General features: G+C 50.5%; 2 protein-coding genes across 7 annotated transcripts in view; one reads left to right on the forward strand and one right to left on the reverse strand.

Moving 5' to 3' along the window:
• The window catches only part of SH3BP5 (SH3 domain binding protein 5), an 83,092-nt gene extending 70,236 nt beyond the window's left edge, over window positions 1-12,856 (forward strand). Inside the window, exons 5-9 of the mRNA XM_086401294.1 lie at window positions 5,606-5,736; window positions 7,319-7,361; window positions 7,974-8,193; window positions 10,804-11,064; window positions 11,439-12,856. Of these exons, the coding sequence (XP_086257420.1) occupies window positions 5,606-5,736; window positions 7,319-7,361; window positions 7,974-8,193; window positions 10,804-11,064; window positions 11,439-11,638 (855 nt within the window). The 3' untranslated portion in view covers window positions 11,639-12,856. The remainder of the gene's footprint in view (window positions 1-5,605; window positions 5,737-7,318; window positions 7,362-7,973; window positions 8,194-10,803; window positions 11,065-11,438) is intronic.
• A 788-nt stretch (window positions 12,857-13,644) lies between these two features.
• The window catches only part of CAPN7 (calpain 7), a 51,831-nt gene continuing 43,369 nt past the window's right edge, over window positions 13,645-22,106 (reverse strand). For 4 of the 6 annotated variants that reach the window (XR_015164023.1, XR_015163987.1, XM_086401164.1 and 1 more), the window contains 4 exons: window positions 18,583-18,645; window positions 17,926-18,056; window positions 14,902-14,994; window positions 13,645-14,808 (listed from right to left, as the gene is read on the reverse strand). Coding sequence is in view for 4 of the 6 variants with exons in the window: in XM_086401164.1 (XP_086257290.1) it covers window positions 14,664-14,808; window positions 14,902-14,994; window positions 17,926-18,056; window positions 18,583-18,645 (432 nt within the window). In the remaining 2 variants the exon portion in view is untranslated. Of the gene's footprint in view, window positions 14,809-14,901; window positions 14,995-17,925; window positions 18,057-18,582; window positions 18,646-19,459; window positions 19,606-22,106 lie in introns of all 6 variants that reach the window. The other 2 variants (XM_086401042.1, XM_086400818.1) reach the window with 1 other exon arrangement.

Here is a 22,106-nt window from a genome sequence, read left to right on the forward strand (position 1 = left end):
CTCCTTGACCTGAGGAGGGAGGAGGAGGGCTGGAGAGTGGCATCAGCAAGAGACAAAGCACGCAGCAGAGCTCTCTGGGGCCGTGTCCCCAGGTCCCTGAGAACCCCAGCCTGGAGGGGCACGCTCTGTGGCCGTGGCGGGTGGGGCAGAAACGTCCGCAGGTGGCTCTGCTGTGAGCTGCCCTCCCGGGGCCCTGGCACACCTGGGGTTCTTGAGTGCTGGTGGACAAAGCAAAAGGTCTAGAGTATGTCCCCGGCCTCAGCTGACTTCTGGGTCCTCCAGGAAGCCTGCTTCTTCAGGAGAAAGGACTTCTGCTGCTGAACAAAGTGCCACAGAAGCGTCCATAGAAGGATATGGAGCTCAGAAGGGTCCAGGCCATCTCGAGAAAACGGCCCTGCTTTGGGTAGGGTGGCCCCCACCCCAGGCACGGTGGAAGGACCTGCGGTCTCTGCACCCCCTTCCCCAGGGTCCTCTGGGTGTCCCTTCTGTTCCTCCAGACTTCGAGTGACGGCCCCTGCTGTGGTCGCCATGGGAGTCCCGGGTTCTGTATTGCTCAACCACGTGCAGGGCCCCAGGTGGGGACCAAGGAGCGGTCTTGTGCCCAGTGCTGGGGTCAGCTGAGCTCTGCAGTGCACTTGAGGGGCCTCCCTGGGGGTGTGCGGTCCTTGCTGCTCCCACTCGGGCCTTAGGCAGCCGATGCCGCCTGCTCCCCCAGCTCCACCTGGTTTGGCTGAGCAGTATCCCTGAGAGGGGGGTGATAGCTTTCCACCCTCCAGGACGGAGCCATCGGCCCTCCTGATGTCTGTGCAGAGAGGCCAGAGAGGAGGAGGAGCACGTGGCTTGTCGTGAGCAGGGCGGAAAGGGCATGAACTGTGAGGAAGCAGCAGCTGCTGGGAGGAGACGCCGTGCCCTGCACCCTGGGAGGCACATGAGCCGTCAGGCCCGCTTTCGTGTGCTGGTGGGCGGGTACCACCTGTCCCCCAAGGCCCTGAGATGCCACCTCCTCAGGCCCACGCGCCCAGGCCCAAAGAAGAATCAGAAGCTGGCCTGAACGGGCCGAGGGGCTGAGGGGACCACGATGCTGCCTCCCTGGGAGCGGGGGGCCCTGCTCTTGGCTCTGGGATGCTCAGGTTGAGGGTGTGTGGCTGGGAGAGGGTTGGGCGAGGTGGACAGTGAGGCAAGGAGCCTGGTTCGGGTCGTCCTGCCGGCAGGGCCCCCAGCCCGGCTGACACAGCCATTCGGTGCGTGCTGGTGTCCCGGCAGGCAGTGTCTGTGTGAGCAGCGTCTGTGTCTCTGTGGGCAGGGGGCCTGGGCTGCCCTGTCCTCCCAGGAGGGGGCCTGCTTGGCGCCCATTCTCCATGTCCTGCTGGAGGCCCTGGAGGAGGCCTCTGCTCCTCGGTTCCCAAGCACTGGGGGCAGCTGCATGGCTTACCACCCAGATCCCGCTCACTGCCCGCTGGCCGCCGGGCCCGGGGCTGCGGCTCTTCCAGCCACTTGGGCCCCAAACCCTCCTGCTGGGCAGTGGCGGGTGGTCAGTTGTTGGGCATCTGGAACCAACCTGTAGGGGGCAGGAGTGCGTGTCTGTGGGTTTGGGGGAACCCCAGGGAGGCTGACTTCGTCGTCAGAATCCACAGAGGTTGGTGCACCCAGGGGTCAGCCCAGTAACGCAGTCCTCTCAGGGGACATAGGAAGCCAGAAAACAGCGGTTTCTCCGGGAGCCTGTCAGCTCTGGGAAGGAGGTGGGCAGCTGCACGCTTCCCATGGAGAGTGGATGCTTGGCTGTGCCAAGCCCTCCTAAAGGCTTCCTCACTCATGCCTTTCCACTAGCACCTTGCACCGAGCCCCCCCAGCACCCCACACCAAGTCCCCCCAGCACGCTGCACCGAACCCCCAGCACCCCACACCGAGTCCCCCAGCATGCTGCACTGAGCCCCCAGCACTGAGCCCCCCCGACACCCCACAGTGAGCCCTTAGCACCCTGCACCGAGCCCTCAGTGCCCTGCACTGAACCCCCCCCAGCACCCTGCACCGAACCCCCCCAGCACGCTGCACCGAGCCCCCCCGACACCCTGCACTGAGCCCCCCCGACACCCTGCACTGAGCCCTTAGCACCCTGCACCAAGCCCTCAGCGCCCTGCAATGAGCCCCTCCCAGCACCCCATACCAAGTCCCCCCAGCATGCTGCACCGAACCCCCAGCACCCCACAGCGAGTGCCCCAGCACCCTGCACTGAGCCCCCAGCACTGAGCCCCCCGACACCCCTCACTGAGCCCTTAGCACCCTGCACCGAGCCCTCAGCGCCCTGCACCGAGCCCGTCCCCCCGGCGCCCTGCACCACACCCCCCCTGCACTGAGCCCCCCTGCCCCGCGCAGCCTCTGCTGCCGCCCCCTCCCTGCCCCCACCTCCCTGCCCCCACCGTGACCCAAGGTAGCCCCAACAACCTGGACCTCAGCCGCCTGAGGGGCGTGCTGCTGCTGCTGCGTGTCTGCACCGTGAGGCTTGGTCCAGGGCTTGGTCTCCCGCGTGCTCTGGGCACACAGGATGTGCTTCCTCAGTGTACTTGGCTCTGAGCTGAATTCGTTGGCCGTAAACTGAAGAGTATGGTGCAGAGCTGGGTGCAGGGCCTGCAGTCCAGGCCCAGGAGCCTGGTCTTCGTGGAGGTCTGGGCACTGCACTGGTTCCTCGGGTCTGGGTTGCACCTGTGTCTGGGCACCTCAAGGCCTGCAGGGACCTCTGCATTCCGCTTCCTTTCGTGGTCTCCACCTTCCCAGCATCCGCCCGCCATTTTCTCATCCCTGGGCACACAGTTCACACCCGATTCCAGGCTTCAGGGGCTGCTGAGTTGCCGAGGAGACGTAACCAAGGTGCACCGCGTGGCGACTTTCCCCCGGGAGGCAGGAAGCACAGTGAGGGGCTCTCCTCTGGCAGCAGGAGCTTGTGCCCGTGGGGTCCGGGAGTTGGGGCGGGGTGGTAGGTACGGCTGGTGGGGGTGAGGCAGGAGCTTGTGCCCGTGGGGTCCGGGAGTTGGGGCTGGTGGGGGAGAGGCAGGGGGCAGTGTGCCCGTGGGGTCCGGGAGTTGGGCGGGTGGGGGTGCGGCAGGGGGCAGTGTGCTTGCTGCCGCCTCAGTCTGCGTTGGTGACGTTGCCGTGTGCTTGGGTTCTTCCAAGGGTTTGACTTTAGAAAGCTCTTTTGTAGACTAAGGACCAAAGAAAAACGAGGGCCTGTGTGTGCAGTTGGTGGGAACCCTGCTTCTTGCAGGGGATACTCCTTACCATAGCCTCAAATCACAGCTTTTGTAGGTCTCTCTTTAAAATGCTTTCAGGGATTTCCCTGGCAGTCTAGTGTTTAAGACTTCACCTTCCAGGGCAGCAGGTGCAGGATCCATCCCTGGTTGGGGACCTAAGATCCCACATGCCTTGCGGCCAGAAACCAAAGCGTAAAACAGAAGCAGTATCACACAGATTCAATAAAGACTTAAAAAGAGTCCATATCAAAAAACTATTCCAAAAATCATTATGCTTTCAGACAGGTCCTTAAAGGTGAGCCCTGCACCGAATCCTCTTGTAGTAGAACCAGTCACCACAGCGTGTCTTCACCTGTCTGATGTGCTTGGGTCTCATGTGTTCATAAAGGTTACAGCAGTAAATCCTTACAGCTTTACACTGAAGAGTTACTGCTGTTTCTCTTAAGTGACCAAGCTGGTGAGGTTCTGCGTGCATCTGATGTCTCTGTGACGTCTTTGATGTGAGAAGCCAAGCGGAAGGGTTTCCCAAGCCCCTTGATCTTGATTGAGAGGTCATGTTAGCAAGCTTATCTTGGTTCCCTATTTCCCTCTCTGACTTTGTTCTAATTCTGTTTTTAAAAGTATTTCAAGCATTAAAACCATTGTTAAAAACATATATATATATATATATATATTTTAAAAGAAGGTAAAGCTTTAACTCTGATACGTATGAAGTATTCTCTTATAAAATATTTTATTTAATGCATTAATTAAGGATGGAACTAATCTGATGTTACAGCTCTTTGAAAGGAGAATTCAGAAAAAAACAACAACAACACTCATGCTTAAGTTCAAGAGTGCCGAGGTGAATTAACAGGCAGATACAGAATTGGTCAGTATTTACAGGGCAAGCAACAAGTAAATGCATCTCCACACACTTCCTCTTGATTTCTAGGGATAAGAATCATTTGTATTACTATCAGTTTCCCACAACTTGTAGGGTCATGAAATAGCTCCAAGACGACGAAAGGCAGAGATAATCTGGAGAGGGGGCAACAGACAGGATGCTCGATGTTTTCTGCTCATGTCAGAGTTTCTCCCGATTCTTAAAAAACACCTAATTTTAAGCGCATAAGGAAACTACCCTGGGCTGACTGGCTGTTTCCCGAGGCGGGTGACGGACCGCTGGCTGCCTCCTCGGTGGTGTCCTCCTGAAACCGTCCTGCGGGGTCTGAGATGGTGGACCAGCGATCTGAGGGCCCTCTGGCCTCCTCCTGGCTGCTCTTTGGGTAAAATAAAAAGCTGGCCCTCTATCCCCGCCTTGCTACTGCCTTTCTAGTTCACTCTGTACTTGGGTGAGTTGTAAGTAGAAGGTGGGAAGGAAGTTGGCAGCTGTTTCCATGGTCCAAACTGCTTTTTCTCTCCCGTGTCCTCTCCCCTCCCAACCAGCCTTGTTCTGATGTGCTTCTAGGTTAGTGGGGAGAGAACAGACACTGTCCCTGCTTCTGGGAACGTGCCTTTGAGCCCCCATAGAGGGTTGGTTTTTGAATTCATTTTGAAAATGTTCCCCCCAGCATTCTAGCTGACGAGTTTTCTGGCCACAGAAATGTGTGTGAGCCTCAGAATCTGTTTCTGCTTAATCCTTCTGGATCCTGGATTCTGCGTCCACCAGCTAAGCTGGAACGTTTGGGAAGGGGCCAGATGGCTGAGGTCCTCATTCTCCTGCTGTCCTGATGCACACACCTGGCTCTGGAGGGCTACCGAGCCCCTCTCGTGTTGCCTGCCTGCCCATTGGCTCCTGACCTGCGGTGGGACAGGAGGAGCCCACGGTGGCCACTCCGAGGAAGTGGACACCCGCTGGCTCAGAGGATGCTTCATGTCGTTCTGTCCTTTTCCTGCTCGTTGCCTCAGCCGATTGGGCTGTTTAATCTTGTCTGAAATGACTTTTTCAGAATAGATGAGTCAGGAAGGGTGATCCTTTTCTCTTTGCAAGTTTGTTTAATCTTAGTCTCCCCACTAATTTCCTCATTTAATTTTTACATTTTTCTTTATTAAAAAAAATTGAAGTACAGTTGATTTAGAATGTGTCAGTTTCCGGTATACAGCACAGTGATTCAGTTGTATAGGTATACATGTATATGTATGTTTGTGTATATATATATATTCAGATTCTTTTCTATTATAGGTTATTACAAGATATTGGGTAGAGTTCCGTTTGCTATACAGAGGTCCTTGTGGTTGATGTCCTTTACATACAGTAGCATGTATATGTTAATCCCAGATTCCTCATCTTTTTTAAACAAATAGAGTACGTGATCCTGCAGCAGGGGGCCGTTCTGGGTGTGGCCGCGCTGACCCCGCCCCCTCTGCTGTGGTCGCAGGTCATGGAGGCGGAGCAGACCAAGACGAGGAGCGAGCTGGTGCACAAGGAGACGGCGGCGCGCTACAACGCGGCCATGGGCCGCATGCGGCAGCTGGAGAAGAAGCTCAAGCGGGCCATCAACAAGTCCAAGTGAGCCGGGCGGGCGGGCCCCTGGGCTGGGCTGCAGTCTCAGCCTTTCCCGTGGCCCCAGCAGCGCCTGCCCCGGCTCCTTCTGTGTTCTCTGCACCCCCGGGTGGGGCTCCTCCAGGCTGACCCCCTGGGAGCACACAGGAAGGAATCTCAAGGGCAGAGCGTTACCTGGGCCCTGGGCTGCACTTGCGTTTTGGGGAACTCAGGGCTGTGTGTCCTTGGCTCTGTGGCTGACGGTGTGGACACGACCCTTCCTCTCAGGTTACCTGTCCGCAGTGGGGGTGAGCTTTGTAGATAATACACATCCTTCATAGACCCAGAGCTGATGAAACAGCGCAAGACTGGTTTCCTTTCTTTTTTTTCAGCGACAGGATGTGTATTTCCAAAGTTTCTTACAGTATTAAAGACTAGAACAGTTAACCTTGTCCAACAGTAGGCTCTTTGGTTAAATAAGCTGTGACACTTCCACACATCGGACTAGTTTGTAGCAGTTAAAATCATGATGACATGGGTTCTGTCTTCATTAATTTATGAATATGTTCGTAACTTTTATATGTAATAAAGGCAGGCCACAAAACACATTGAAAACACAATTCGTCTCACACAAATTACATGCATACACAGATGGGCCCAAAGGAATAATTTTTTTAATGTGTGTGTATGTATGTGTGTATGTATTTATTTGAACTATCGTTAGTTGATTTACAATGTTGTGAAGACTGGTTTCAATGGAGCTTTTCTCCACCTCTTCTCATCACCACTCCTGTGTATTATCATCTGACAATGACCTTGGGGAAGACTCCCTGCGTTCCTCACAATTGCTGGGCCTCCAAGCAGAGACCTGGAATGGCCTCGATTGCTCAGCCCCAGACAGACCCCTCAAGCTTCGCGGTGGGTGAGGAGCTCAAGAATAAAGTGTTCGCCTCCTCACTTGCCGACCCCCAAGCCCCTGAAAGGAGCGGGTGTGCCCGCCCCTGGCTGGCCCAGAGCCTGGGGTGTGCTGGCCTCTCCTGCGCTCTCCCTGGCCTGTGGCCTGGGCGGTCTGCGTTCGATCCGCTCCCTCTAGTCCCACGCGGAGTCCTGGAGGCTGACCGAGCGCTCCCCACCCCACCCCACCCCATCCCTGCGGAGGCCCCGCTGTGCCCAGTGCGGCTCGGTGGCTCTCCCCTTCCCCGAGTGAGCTCGGGGGAGCTGGTGTTCGTTGGGGCAGTTTCTTCTCTGTGGTTCCTTCCTGGGGGGGGGGGGAGGTGGGGCCCCCCTCCCTGCCGGGCGCCCCCTGTGACCTTAACACCCCGCAGGGAGGACGGGGGGGGGGGGGGCGGGGGTAGGGCCCCAGCCTGCGTGTGCCCACGTGCGGGGCTCTTGTGTCTGGAAACGGGCCTTCTGATGCCTCTGCTCTGGGTGAGCATCTGTTATGGGTCAGGCCCGGGAGCTGGATCTCTTCCCCGCTCCCCTCACGCCCCGTTAGAGCCGAGTAAATGCTGGAGGGTGGCTCAGTCGCTGCCCCGGACACTCCCGTGGAGCGTATGGGGGTCACTGCTGACCAGGCTCTCACGGGTTTCCTTCTGTCTGCCTCCCACAGGCCTTACTTTGAACTCAAGGCGAAGTACTACCTGCAGCTTGAGGTACGTATGGCCTTTGGCTTTGAAGCGGGTGGGTAGGCGATGTCTGTCCCCCGAGCCCCCCCCACCCCCACCCCCCCGACCCCTTCTGTAGTGGCCTTTGGACGGCCCTACGGCTGCCAGCTCGGGGGACACGTACTTGACCGAGGCTTTGGCTGCTTGCGCGGTGCTCTCTGCCGCCTGCAGAACCTCTGCATCGTCTCTGGCCTGAGCGTCCTCGGTCTGTGGTCCTCCGCACGGCACCGGGGAGCTTGCTGGCGGGGCGGATTCCCGGGGCTGCCCCAGACCGACAGAACCGAGGCTCTGCGGGCCGGCCCAGCCCTCCGGCTTTCCACACGCCCGCTGGGGGCTTCCGACACAGCGCAGTGTGAGGTCCACGGCTCGGGGCTCAGACGGCCGGACCCCCACCGCTGCCTCTGGTGGGGGGCACCCCCCAGGTCGTTTCTGAGCGTAGAGCCGGGGTTGTCACAGGACTGGAGGCTGAGCGCTGGTGCATAGAGACTTGCGGAAGGGGGACCAGGTCCCCGGCTGCATCCTGAGGGTCACCCGGGAGCCTGGCCGGCCGGCGGGGGCGCGGCCTTGCTCACGCCTCCACCCCCCGCTTCTCCCGAGCAGCAGCTGAAGAAGACGGTGGACGAGCTGCAGGCCAAGCTGGCCCTGGCCAAGGGCGAGTACAAGACGGCGCTGCGGAACCTGGAGACTATCTCGGACGAGATCCACGAGAGGAGGCGCTCCGGCGCCATGGGGCCCCGCGGGCGCGGCGTCGGCGCCGAGGGCGGAGCTGTGCCCGCTGAGGGCCTGTCGGGGCGCAAGCCCGAAGCTGACACCGTTTCTGGTGAGTCTGGGGCCCGTGTCCCCTGCTCGGGCGGGATGCCCTGTTCACCGGGGCGGAGCTAGCATCCTGAGTCAGCGTGCTGCGCTTAGATAAGTTTGGGAAGTGACGTGCTTTCACCCCCGAGATTCCAAGCACTTACTAGGGCATCCGAGGCTCTGAGAAGCCTTGCAGGGAAGGAGCGCCTTTGGGCACAGGGACTTGGGAGGCAGCTCTGATTCGAGTCCTGGCCGTCCCGCCATGATCAAGACAGCGTGGGCCAAGGCCTGACTTCCCGTTCCTTCCCCTGTAAAGTGGGGCACGTGACGGTGCTCGCTGTCTGCCACAGAGAGGGGTGGTCAGGACTGAATGAAGGTGTGCTGGCCCCTGGGGGTCATGCCACACGTAGTGTCTGGGCGCGGGGACGTATTCCCAGGGCCACCCCTGGGAAGTGGATACAAAGGGCTGCTGTAGTTCTTTCCACGTCAATTCGGAGACCCACCCTACTGCCCCAGCCCTGCCTGTCTGTATGCCCTTCTTTGCTTTTTCTGAGGAATACTGGCTGTTGGCTTTTCCCCCATAATCCTTCCTCAGTTCAGTTCAGTTGCTCAGTCGTGTCCGACTCTTCCGGACCCCATGGACTGTAGCATACCTGGCTTCCCTGTCCATCACCAACACTTGCTCAAACTCATGTCCATTGAGTCGGTGATGCCATCCAACCATCTCATCTTCTGTCGACCCCTTCTCTTCCCACCTTCAATCTTTCCCAGCATCAGGGTCTTTTCAAATGAGTCAGTTCTTTGCATCAGGTGGCCAAAGTATTGGAGTTTCAGCTTCAGCATCAGTCCTTCCAATGACCACTCAGGACTGATTTCCTTTAGGATGGACTGGTTCGATCTCCTTGCAGTCCAAAGGACTCTCAGGAGTCTTCTCCAACACCACAGTTCAAAAGCGTCAATTCTTCGGTGCTCAGCTTTCTTTATAGTCCAATTCTCACATCCATACATAACTACAGAAAAAACCATAGCCTTGACTAAATGGACCTTTGTTGGCCAAGTAACGTCTCTGCTTTTGAATATGCTGTCTAGGTTGGTCATAACTTTCCTCCCAAGGAGTAAGCATCTTTTAATTTCATGGCTGCGGTCACCATCTGCAGTGATTTTGGAGCCCCCCAAAATGAAAGTCAGCCACTGTTTCCCCATCTATTTGCCATGAAGTGATGGGACTGAATGCCATGATCTTAGTTTTCTGAATGCTGAGCTTTAAGCCAACTTTTTCACTCTCCTCTTTCATTTTCATCAAGAGGTTCTTTAGTTCTTCACTTTCTGCCATAAGGGTGGTGTCATCTGCCTGAGGTTATTGATATTTCTCCCGGCAATCTTGATTCCAGCTTGTGCTTCATCCAGCCCAGCACCTTAATTCAGGCAACAAACATTCAAGTGTGAGGGCCCAGGTCAAAGGAAACTGTAATTTGAACAGCAGGGATGAGTCCTCTAGTGTACATCATCTTGTATACCCTGTGTGGAGAGGGACATGAAGCTCAGAGACGTTCAGTAACTTAACCAAGGGTACCCAGCAAGCAGCAAAGATGGGATGTGAACTCAGATCTGAGCCCATTCTGTGTGCCTAGCATTAATAGTACTTCCATGGGGCGCTTCCGGAGAAGGCAATGGCACCCCACTCCAGTACTCTTGCCTGGAAAATCCCATGGACGGAGCAGCCTGGAAGGCTGCAGTCCACGGGGTCACTGAGGTTCGGACACGACTGAGCGACTTCACTTTGACTTTTCACTTTCATGCATTGGAGAAGGAAATGGCAGCCCACTCCAGTGTTCTTGCCTGGAGAATCCCAGGGGCAGGAGAGCCTGGTGGGCTGCCGTCTATGGGGTCCCACAGAGTTGGAACGACTGAAGTGACTATGCAGCAGCAGCAGCAGGGGGCACTTCAGGCTGTCTTTAAGGCCAGGGGAGGAGGAAACGGGACTGGGATGTTGTTCAGAGCTGAGGTGACTTGGAAGCTGTGTCTCTGGCCTCGGTTAGAATGGCCCACAAACCAAGTGAGGCACAGGCTACAGAGGACCGCAAGGGAGCTATGTTCCTTTGTGGCAGACGGTGATCTCAGTGGACTCTGAGCACGTCTCAGGAGATGGGAAGCTACTCAGAAGGTGACCGAGGTCCCAGCAGAGACCCCATGCAGGACTGTCCGTCAGAGCTCCCGTGGCTCCTTCCGTGGGAGGAGGCAGCTCCGAGGCCTGGCTGGCTCCATCAGGATGCGTCACGCAGGCCTGCTGTCCTCCTGTGCCCGTGGGGGTCCGTTTTGGGGCCCGGGGTGGAGAGAAAAACCCAACCTGAGGCTGAATTCACCTTCCATTCCACCTCAGGCAGTGTCTGGTGACAGTGACTTCTGGGACAGGGGCTGCAGAGTGATGTTAAGGACCCTGGCCGTTGGTAGGTCCAGCCTCCTCCCTTCAGGCTGCTCTGGAGTCTGGTCTCACGAGCTGAGGCGGCCACGGCCTGTGGCCGGGTCCTGCAGCTTCCTGGCCCCGTCTCTGCAGCGGGGACACCCAGAGGGTGTGTCAGGGACCAGGTGGCCCTCGGTCAGACCCGAGTGACAGCTCCTCTCTCTCCCCTCCCAGTGGCCTCCGAGGCCTTCGAAGATGACAACTGCAGCGCCTTTGTGTCTGAGGATGACTCAGAAACCCAGTCCCTGTCCAGCTTCAGCTCAGGGCCCACAAGCCCATCGGAGATGCCCGAGCAGTTCCCCGCGGCCGTGCGGCCCGCCAGCCTGGACCTGCCCAGCCCTGTGTCCCTGTCGGAGTTCGGGGTGCTGTTCCCGGGGTTGGGCCCCCGCAGCGAGTGCAGCGGGGCCTCGTCCCCCGAGTGCGAGGTGGAACGAGGTGAGTGCAGCCCCCTGCCCCTGGGCTGGGGGGAGGCGGGGACCCCAGGCTGGATGCTGCAATCAGGGCCTCTCTGAACGCATTGCGGTGTGGCTCCCAACGTGATTTGGTCTCTCTCATCACAACAGTCCTCTGGACAGGCACCCCCGCTGGAGAGGCTTCTGTTTCCCGGCTGTTAGCATAGGACGGGTCTCATCTCCGAGGGTCAGGGGCGTCTACAGCTTCTCAGGGAGGGAAAGCAGGAGGCGCTGCTGTGGCAGAGGCGCTTCTGTGCCCCTGGGCATCTGGAGGTGCAGCTGGCTGGCTGGCTGTGGGGGGCCCGGGTGACCCCTGGGACTGCCAGGACTCACTGCCGGGTCTTTCTGTTTCCACAGGGGACAGAGCAGAGGGAGCAGAGAATAAGACGGTTGACAAGGCGGGCAGCCACCGGAGGCTGGGCAGTAGCAGTGGCGACGGCGGCAGGAGCCCCCCGAAGCCCGCAGGCCAGGCCCTGGAGGACGGGGTGCGGCGGCTGTCCCTGCGGGGCCCCGGGCGTGCGGGCCTCACAGACACACACGTGGTGCAGATCGGCTGACGCGCCCTGGCCCCGGCGCGGGCCAGTGTTTATACATGAACGGGACGGAGGACATTGTGCCAATAATCACAAAATATATGCCAAATCCCAGCCCTTTCCTCTAAATCGCACGAGTGACGCTTCAGTGGGCTCAGGGCTGGAGGTCTGTCTGTGGGGTGAGTGCTCCTGGGCTGCTGTGTTTTCCTGTGCAGAGTCAGTTGTTGCGGGTGGGCTGTGACCGCGTCCACGGCCTTTGTTGGAACGGTCCCTGTCACGGTGTTGTGCAAGCAGTAACCTGTTCCCAGAAAAGAACCGGAGCCAGCCGAGGGCCCGGGGAGCTGAGCCCCCAGCAGACTCAAGGGCCCACTTATTTGGGAAAATGGCCTTGTTCTCTCCTTTAGATCCCGGGGGTGGGGTGGGGGTGGTATCTAAAGGAAAACAAGTGCACGCAAATGAAACTCAAATATTCGCAACAATGCTTTCTGATCCAGTGAAGGCTTAAAAAAAAAAAAAATCCAAGAACAGAATTCATTTTCATCATCTCTGGTTTTCAGAGGATTTAAAAAAAAAGTGTGTTTCCTGGGACGCCCGTTAAAATCCTTTTCTTTGTCGAAGGCTGCCATGAGCTGCACTTTTTGGGGTGGGAAGGGTGAATGTCGCGTGGGGATAGGGGGGACACGGGCAGGGGCCTGTCGTGGATGAGGGCCTGTGGCTGCAGGGGGAGGAGTCCTGTCGCCCAAACCTCACCCCACCAGCCAGGGGGACTTATTCTAAGACCCGTGCATGAGGAATGGTGGCCAGTGTTGTTCTAGATCGACAAGGTGTTGGTTTCTCTGTAGGCTGTAACTTTTAAAAATAAACAGTTATTTAAGGGTTATGCTGCACTAGTATTTCTTAAGAGGAAACTGTTCCTTACAGCTAGGAAAGGGAGTGGGCACATGGTGGCAGAGGCTGTTGATAGAAGCAATGGTGTCTGTTATGCTAATAGTATTAAGTGTTGTTCATGGCCCGTATTTAGAGCATTGTATTTTAATTGTCCTTTTTTTGTTAAGAAAACAGCATTTCTAAAAGGAAAAAAAAAACCCCATTCAAGTCTGTCAGCTTATATATATGTGTCATTTGTAAATCTCTTCACACTGTCTTGTTTTCTCTTTTTAATGACTGATACAGTATCCTGATTACAAGGTTATTTTGTACTTGTCTTAATACCTTGAGTGTAATAAAAATGGCTTAAGAAAATGTCTTTTTGTGACTTCAGATAAGGAATCCTGATACTGCCCAAATCTTCTGTTCAAGGCGGTCCTCTTGCCATGAGCAGGAGCATGCATGCACTGGTCACCTGTTCTTATTTTCAGTTAAGGTCCTGGGTCCTAACAGTGCACACCCTGATTAGCAGGTGTGAATTGGAATTCCACTTCTGCTGCTACTGAAGCCGAGCAGTATGGAGACATGGTGGCCGCAAAATAAATACAGGTGCTTAGGCTGGAGGCCTGGGCGTCTCCCGGTCTCAGCCGCAGGGGCTGGTGAGTGATGCGGGCAGCCCTGGGCACTAGGCTTTGAAAAGCTCCCCAGCTGATTCTATTCTCTTTCTATACCGGTCCAACCAACGTTTGTCATCGTGGGCTCTGTTCAGAGCTCTCTACAGAATTCAGCATTACAATACAGTATTGTTTAAATAGGTCTCCTTCATTGGGTTTTTGAAGGCAGGGATTAGGTCTCAGTTTGCATCTATGATAAGATCTTTAACACACAAGGCTCAAATCATGCCTATAATAAATATGCCTGTTATGCTTTAGATTTTTCTTTAAAGTCACAGAAAATTAATCCACCTAAAATACGTTAAAAGTGAAAGCACTGAAGTATTTACCAAAATGAAATCTCAGTAATACAACAATTTGCCACTAGCCTGAATGAAAAACACACTTTTTTTTTTTGGTAAAAATGTGAATTTTCATGCAAGTCATGGAACATAGATGGAACATACCACATGAAGTTCTTTAATAATTTCTCTAGGTTAAACTATGCAGTTGCCATAAGTATAAACATTTTATTTCGATTAAAGGTAATAGAAATACAAAAGTTTTAATAGAGATGAAAAATTCCACTATTTTTAGATCTTTAAAATCTTGACTGAGCATCATTCTACTCTAATGGATTTTTATGTAAACAACGGGGAATTTACACATAACAGTATCTTGCGACCCAATCACCATGTATTAAATTCTTAATCATGTTTTTTTAGAGTGCTCTTACCATAAGAACACTGAACTATATGGAGCAATTTACAGAAAGGCTATACAAACTGAATTGTAACGTCTTCAGTGTTTCAGACTACTGCTTTCCTCAACCTGATCAAACGGCACTGATGACTATACCTCAGTCCTCTTCAATGAGTCAATGGGAGACAGGTGTCCAGCCTCAGCAACCTTCACTCTTAAGCATGAGCATCTCCACACTATAAAGTTAACTGTTTCTTAAATGCTTTATCCTTTCATGACCTCTGGGCAACAGTAAACACTTAAAGTCATAAATAACACAGAACTAAAATCTCATGGTAACACAGTTCATTTGGTCATTTGTTGCCCAGGACACACAGGAGATTTAACAACACAAGCAGGTTTACCTTACAACATGTGCTGCCAAAAGACACACACAGCGTAACTACTCCAGAGCAGCATCCCAGCCCGCTGTTCTGCTCCATGAGTCTGCATCCCTCATGTGGTCTCAGGCAAGGGCGTCCATCTCAGTGCTTGACTGCGTCTAACCTTTACAATCATCTACATGCTTTTATATAGCATGGCCCCTAAGTGCAACCCCACTCCGCATACACACAAAACCAGGTAAACAGTACTTCTGAGTGACAGAGGGTAATTCTGACGACACACAGTTCTCAGCACACACCCTGACTTCAGCACCAGACTCCACAGGAATGTTTGGAGAGATTCCGTTCTGTTCTGACTGTTGCGTTAGTGTCCTTGAGATCCGTGTCCTCAGTTGAAGAGCTGATGTTGGTGTGTGTAAGATCCAGCGATCGCTGAGGTTTCTGTCACTGCAGTTGTGTTGTCTTGATGGGGATAATACTATTAAAGTCCAAGAAAAAGGGTCCTTCTTGTTTAGGCAAGAAAGTACTGGGAATGATATTGTAGATCCCAGCAGGTATATTTTCTAGTTCCAGGTAGCAAAACCCACACCTACGTTCAGGGAAAATGAGAACAAGGTTTTTAAGTGATGATGCCCCAGAAAGCAGAGTGTGAATTAGACAGCAATCAAAAGACCAGCGTTACCTGTAGTCACCACTAGATTTCCTCTGGAACCCATGGGGACCAGGGTCTCCCACCACAGAAACTGTTACAACTTCAAATCCAACACTGTACTGCCTAGCAGTAAAAAAAGAGAGTAAATCACTGCTGTTACTAAGTTGTCTCACACATACACCCAAAATAACTATACCTAAAGTGCTGCTGCTGCTGCTGCTAAGTCGCTTCAGTCGTGTCCGACTCTGTGTGACCCCATAGACGGCAGCCCACCAGGCTCCCCCGTCCCTGGGATTCTCCAGGCAAGAACACTGGAGTGGGTTGCCATTTCCTTCTCCAACGCATGAAAGTGAAAAGTCAAAGTGAAGTCGCTCAGTCGTGTCTGACCCTCAGTGACCCCGTGGACTGCAGCCTTCCAGGCTCCTCCGTCCATGGGATTTTCCAGGCAAGAGTACTGGAGTGGGGTGCAATTGCCTTCTCCGACCTAAAGTGCAGATAGACTGTTAAGTACATGTTTCTAAAGCTTCAGTAGGAGGAAACAGCACTCTGAGGCACACGCATACTATTTTTACTCTTAATTACAGAAAACATCATTTATCTTTTTAAGTTGAAGCCATAAAGATGGACATTTTACGAAATTTACTTTAGAAGAGACTGTATTTTTATCACAGGCTCTCAGAGAATAATGTTAAAATAGTGTATTAGGCAAAAAAACAAAAAAAAAGGAAAAGGAGAGAACCCTGAAATAAAATCTAAATTTACAGAAGAATTAGCCTATGGTAGACGTGACGTTCCAAATCAGTAGGGAAAGGATTATTTACGCAGGTGGTGATGACAAAAACTTAGAATAAAAATTGTTACACTGTATTTCACACCAAATATAAAACACAATCCATATGTATTTAAAAAAAGAAAACAACTAGAAGAAAATACAGTGAAACTTTGATATTAGGGCAAGACTTCCTGGCCACAGCAAAATAAACCAAAAGAAACAGATTTGATTATAATGAAAAAAATTTTTTTGTTATGTGAGAAAAAAAATCTGGGAAAAATGCCTGCAAATATGTGAAGGAGTTAATATTCTACATACATACCCTTATTCATGCTTACAATTAAAAAAAACATGACAAGTGCAACAGAAAAATGGGCAAAAGATATGAATTAAATATATGAAGAAAAAATACACAGTCAATAAACATTTTTCCATATTCAAGCTTCGAAATGAAATACAAAAGGGCAATTATGTACCTTGTTTTGCCTATCAAACTGGTGACATTTTTGAAAACGACTGCAGAAAAATAGCTTAGTCCTACCCTTATGGCAGAAAGTGAAGAGGAACTAAAGAGCCTCTTGATGAAAGTGAAAGTAGAGAGTGAAAAAGTTGGCTTAAAGCCAACATTCAAAAAACGAAGATCATGGCATCTGGTCCCATCACTTCATGGCAAATAGATGGGGAAACAGTGGAAACAGTATCAGACTTTATTTTTCTGGGCTCCAAAATCACTGCAGATGGTGACTGCAGCCATGAAATTAAAAGACGCTTACTCCTTGGAAGGGAAGTTATGACCAACCTAGACAGCGTATTCAAAAGCAGAGACATTACTTTGCCAACAGAAGTCTGTCTAGTCAAGGCTATGGTTTTTCCTGCGGTCATGTATGGATGTGAGAGTTGGACTGTGAAGAAGGCTGAGCACCGAAGAATTGATGCTTTTGAACTGTGGTGTTGGAGAAGACTCTTGAGAGTCCCTTGGACTGCAAGGAGATCCAACCAGTCCATTCTGAAGGAGATCAGCCCTGGGATTTCTTTGGAGGGAATGATGCTGAAGATGAAACTCCAGTACTTTGGCCACCTCATGTGAAGAGTTGACTCACTGGAAAAGACTGTGATGCTGGGAGGGATTGGGGGCAAGAGGAGAAGGGGACGACAGAGGATGAGATGGCTGGATGGCATCACTGACTCGATGGACCTGAGTCTCAGTGAACTCCGGGAGTTGGTGATGGACAGGGAGGCCTGGTGTGCTGCGATTCATGGGGTCGCAAAAAGTCGGACACGACTGAGCGACTGATCTGATCTGATCTATAGGATTATTAGTTTCTTTCAAAACAGTTTGTAATTACAGGCAGGCAAAATTAAGCCTAGTTTTATTTAGAAGCTGGTACTATTTTTATTTGTATTCTCTTTTTTAAACCTTTTAAAACTGTGAAATATAACACAATACACAAGAAATGTAAGACAGTGCACATGAAACATATGTGCTTCACAAAAGTGAACAGAAGCCCAGTTACTCCCCCCGGCAATCGACAAAACCCTCAGTGCCGTGAGGAGAGCCCCTGTGTGGCCCTTTGATCACAGCTTCTGTCTACTGGTCCCTCTCCTGCCCTACCTACAGTGTGACTACCTAAGTGTGCACCCTTCAATGACAGTTCAGCTTCACCTGTTCTTGCCTTCACGCAAGTAGAAGCACAGTATATACTGTGCTGTGTGGCTTCTGTCACTCAGCTCAGCCTCGGTCCTGAGACCCACCCAGCGTGTTGTGGGGAGCTGTTCTTTATCTTCACTGTTATGTAGGACTCTACTGCATGACTATTTTATAGTCTTTTAAAAGCCACTGAGGAACACTGGCTGTTCTAAATTTTGCTCTTACAGTCTATTGGCTGTTTGGATTGTTTCTTTTATGACATGCCTGTTAAAAAGTTTTAATTTTTGTTATTTTTTAAAACCTACAGACTTTTTTCCTAATAACATAGGATATTTACAAATCTTTTCATGTGCTTGTTGTCTTGAGACGTCTTTCCTTACCCTGAGGCTATTATCTCCTGCTATCAGTAAGCTATCTGGAACTGAATTTCAGATTGGATGTGAGTCAGAGGCCTGCTCACCTTTCTTGTACATAGATATTAATTATTCCAGCACCTCTTCCTCACTTTTATGCAATACTGTCTTTAATCACAGACGAAGTGTCCGTATGAATATGTTTCAAAACCCTATTCTGTTCCACTAAGCTCATTTTTAACACGGTATCATTAATTTAAGAAAGTTAACTTATCACAAACCTTGGTCCTCTTAGCTCGATCAGTAGCGGCCCAGTCTTTTCTATATGGAATTGGTAAATGGGGTTATTTTTGTGAGTCTCTTGGAAATTTCCACATCCTCCGGCACTCTGACCACTCCACTTTCCATTAATCTAATAAAACAAAGCCTTTGTATTACCAAAACTTCACATTCTAGAATTCTGCTTTAAAGACAATAAAATTCCTCTGCGCCTTTGAAAAGAAAAAAAGGCAGCTCTCCACTGTGGCTGCATCATCTATCTCTTCAGTGTAATTCTCCAAGTCAGCCCGGCCACTTTGCAGCCTCAGCCCTGTCTCTACCCACCGTCTTTGAGTCCTCCTTGCCAAGAATTCTCCCTCAAATCCTCTTGCCCACGTCCAGCCCACCCTGTAGAATCAATCTCAAATTCTGTGTAAAAGGTTCATGCACACCGCCTTCCCTGCTGACCAAGGTCTGCATGCATCTTCTTTCTCTGAATTCAACTTTTTCCCCAGAATCACTCAGTGCCCACTGAGGTTTGTGTGTTCCAACCTGGACTGGAGACTATACTTAATCCTCGAATGTTTTTACTTTGTAAGAAACTTAAATGTGAAAGAAAAAAAAAGGGACTTCTAAAAGGGACTTTGAGACTGTGACCCAAAGAAAAAAATCTCTTTTACCTGTTTTGATACAGTGTATGGAGAAGGAATCTTTGAAAAAGTAAAGCTGCATGCTGAGTATACCTAGAGTGAAAAAAAAAAAAATATCATAGTGATACAATGTATACTTACAAAAACACACTTTAGAATGTTCCGGAAGACTAAGAAATCAGCTGGGGTAGTTGACAGCCCCGATTCTGTGGGCCTCCTGTACCAAGGCAGGACTAAAGGGCTGCAGGTGGGCGGCCAGGGTGCTTATCCTGGCTCCGCTGCCACCAACTGCGGCCTGGGACACACCACGACCCCCGAGGCCTTGGCTTCTGCATCTTAAGAAAGCAGCTCCCCAGTGTCCCTTTCATCACTAAAAATCTATTCCTCTGAGCTTCTTTACTAAGTTAAGGCAAACAAATCTATGAAGAACACAATTACAATGACCTTCCCAGTTACATGAGAGCAATATGTTTATAGGCAGTCAGTTTCCTTTCAGTAAGTTCCAGGTTTTCTTAAGTCAATAAAAGTATTATGAAGACTAAAGGAGTTTTTACTGCTCTGTGAGTTTACTGGTCCAATACACCACATTTGCCTCGGGACTAAACCACTACTCTAAAGCCTAAAATATTCATTCAAAATGTTATTCAAAATAAAAACATTTCGTTACTGTTCAAAAACATTATTTTCTGCATGAATCATCATCATAATTTAACACAACTGTTATACAGATAAATACACACTCAGCAGTATATAGAGATCAATCTTTTTTTTTTTTAATTTTTAAACTCCACAATATTGTACTAGCTTTGCCGAACATCGCTTTATAAATAAACCTTTTTGTAGATAACCTCACAAGCAGAGACGTTATGCACTTTCTATCGTCATTCTGTCGTGTTGGTTTACTTACCCGGACTGTGTAATGAATTGTGTTCTGTTTTTCATACTGGGAAACCACTAGCGTAAAGGTGTGGGTCCCCGGAGTGGTTAGCTTTATCTTAGTCAAATAGTGAGGGCTGTTAATTCGAATCCCATCAATGTATGGAGGTGGGTCAGCTGCAAATAAACAAGTAGGTTTACAGAAGATGGGACTTTATTCTCTGTACTTTTTAAGTTTTATGGTTGATGGTAGGAAAAATAATTAAATGGATGGACATTCCCTTAATTCTGTCTTTAAAATACAATGGTATTAAAGAATTACAATTTCAATTTAAAACTTTAATCTACTTAAAACTTGAAAATTAAATAATTTCTAATACACAGAAAGCAATCTTTTTGGAATACATTCAACGAGGTATATGATAATCCCTATTTGCCCTGTGACTTATTTTTCTCTCCTGGCAGAGGATTTTAAAATCAACATTAACTTCTTTTTTCCTTTTGAGGAAATTTTTTAAAAAGATACAAAGAAATATATAAACACGTTATCTATATTCTCTAGCACTCAGGATTCAATTATCTTTTTTTGGTCATACTAGCTTCTTTGTAAAACAAAGTTCCTTTAATCACCACCATTAAGTCTTATTCCATTCCACTCTGATGGATTTGATGGGCATCTCTGCCGACTTTTACACACACAGACACACACACACACACACACGTGACCATGCATCTAAAAAAAGCAGCAGCCTGTGTCTTGCTCTGCACCTCATTTCTCACTCAGGTTTCTGAGATTCATGTTGGTCTACACAGGTTTACTCCTTTCAAATCTGCATGTGCAACAGCACACGCCATCACGTGACGTGGACACCCTGTGTGTGTGCTTCCCCATCTAGTGTTCAGACGATGTGCAGATCTGGTTTATTTCCAGTATTTTGCTGCCTGAGATATTCTGTGACAGGCTCATGAATCAAGGCTGATACAATAAAGTCATTTCATGCATATCGATTAAGTCATTTAAGATCAATGCTATATTGCTGATATTATTTAGAAACACCGAATACTGATAATGTAACCTGTGGAAGAGATTTTAGCACCTCAAATGTAGTAAGTCTCCTGTGCTTAGAGGTGGTGTGACCTAGCGTGGGGGAGGACTGGCGCGCCTGTGACCTGCAGCAGTCTGATCTATGTCTCAGTTTACTCTTCTGTTGGATGGGGAACAGTCCAGTTTACTTCCGAGTGTCGTGATCAAAATAAAACTAAACCAGAAAGCGCCCTGGAGTGGCAAAGTCGCTCTGTGTAAGAGAGGAAGGAAATTGTTTTTTAAAAAATTCAAGCACAAAGAGTAACAAGTTCTTTGAAATTCAAAAGCCGTGTAACACGTTAATGTTAGGATCATAACTCACAACCTTTGTGTCTGGATGTATAATGATCAACATGGAAAATCTGGCTTGTTTAACTTGATGTTTATCACTGGACCGACTGTGTGCCGTGCCCATCCCAGAGAACCTCAGGAAAGCCTCGGTGCAGCGGGGGAAGAAGGCCACCTTTTCCTAAGATCAAGCAAAACGAAACTCGACAAAACCACTTCTGACCCCAGCTTAGCCATCCGTGCCTGGTCCTCCTCACAGCCTTCTTCAGAGAGCCTCACCTCAGGCACACCCGATCCTTTCCCCTGGGATCCCAGCCCACCTGTGTCCACTCTGTCCCTGTCAAGGTCAAAGATGCTGCCGGGGCGCTAAGTCCACTTGTCTCTAATCTAATCTCAACAGGTTACAGCAATGGGAGAGCTAACAGGGATCTCAAATTTAACAAGACCCAAAGTTAACTTCTGCTTCACTCCACAGCAGATCTGCCCCCTGCCCGGCTCCCGCATCGCAGTCAACGTTACACCTTTCTGCTTCTCAAGCCAAAAATACAGGTGTTGTCCTGGACTCCTGCCATCCCCGACTAACTCAGCAAGTCCTGACAATCCTAACCAAACCCAAACCTATCCCCTCCTCATCTCCACTTTACCATCACAAGTTCAAACCACCGCCGCTCCTCACAGAAATAAAAGCACCTAATTGGGTTCTCTGCTTCCAATTTTTGTCCCCTCCAATATATTCTACAAAGAATTTTCTTAAAAACAACACACAGACACACATCAGATAATGTCATTTTCCTGAAACCCTCCAAAGATTTCCATCATGCTTGGAGCAAAATTCCGACCCTTTCCTGGGCTGGGCTGATGGAACCTTACGTGATCTAAGCCTGCATCCATCTGACCACTGCTGACACCACACTGCCCAGGCCTCCTGGTCTTCCTTCTCTTCCCAGGAAACATCATGTTTGGCCCATGTTAGGGTCCTTGCACTGGCTGTTCCCTCTGCCTGCAATGCTGTTACCTCTGTGTTTGCATGACTGACTCCTGTTCGTCATTCAGACTTTCTCTTCCTCCTTTTCAACAAGGCCTTCCACGGCCACCCAACCAAAGTGACCAAGCAGTCACGAACACCCTATGTTATTTCTTTCTACATAGGTGTCATTATTAAGTTTTTTTTCTCTTTTTGTCTCCCAGACTAGAATATAAACCAATAGTCCCTACCACGCAGTAAATGATAAAAAATTTTCTTTTGATGTGAAAGCAAAATGGTCTCAACACAGTAAGTCAGTGCCTTAGGGCAAGATTCACTGTG

Source organism: Bos grunniens, chromosome 1, assembly GCF_055505025.1.
Source record: "Bos grunniens cultivar Pamir isolate PY7600 chromosome 1, Bosgru_T2T1.0, whole genome shotgun sequence".
Taxonomy (NCBI): Eukaryota; Metazoa; Chordata; class Mammalia; order Artiodactyla; family Bovidae; genus Bos; species Bos grunniens.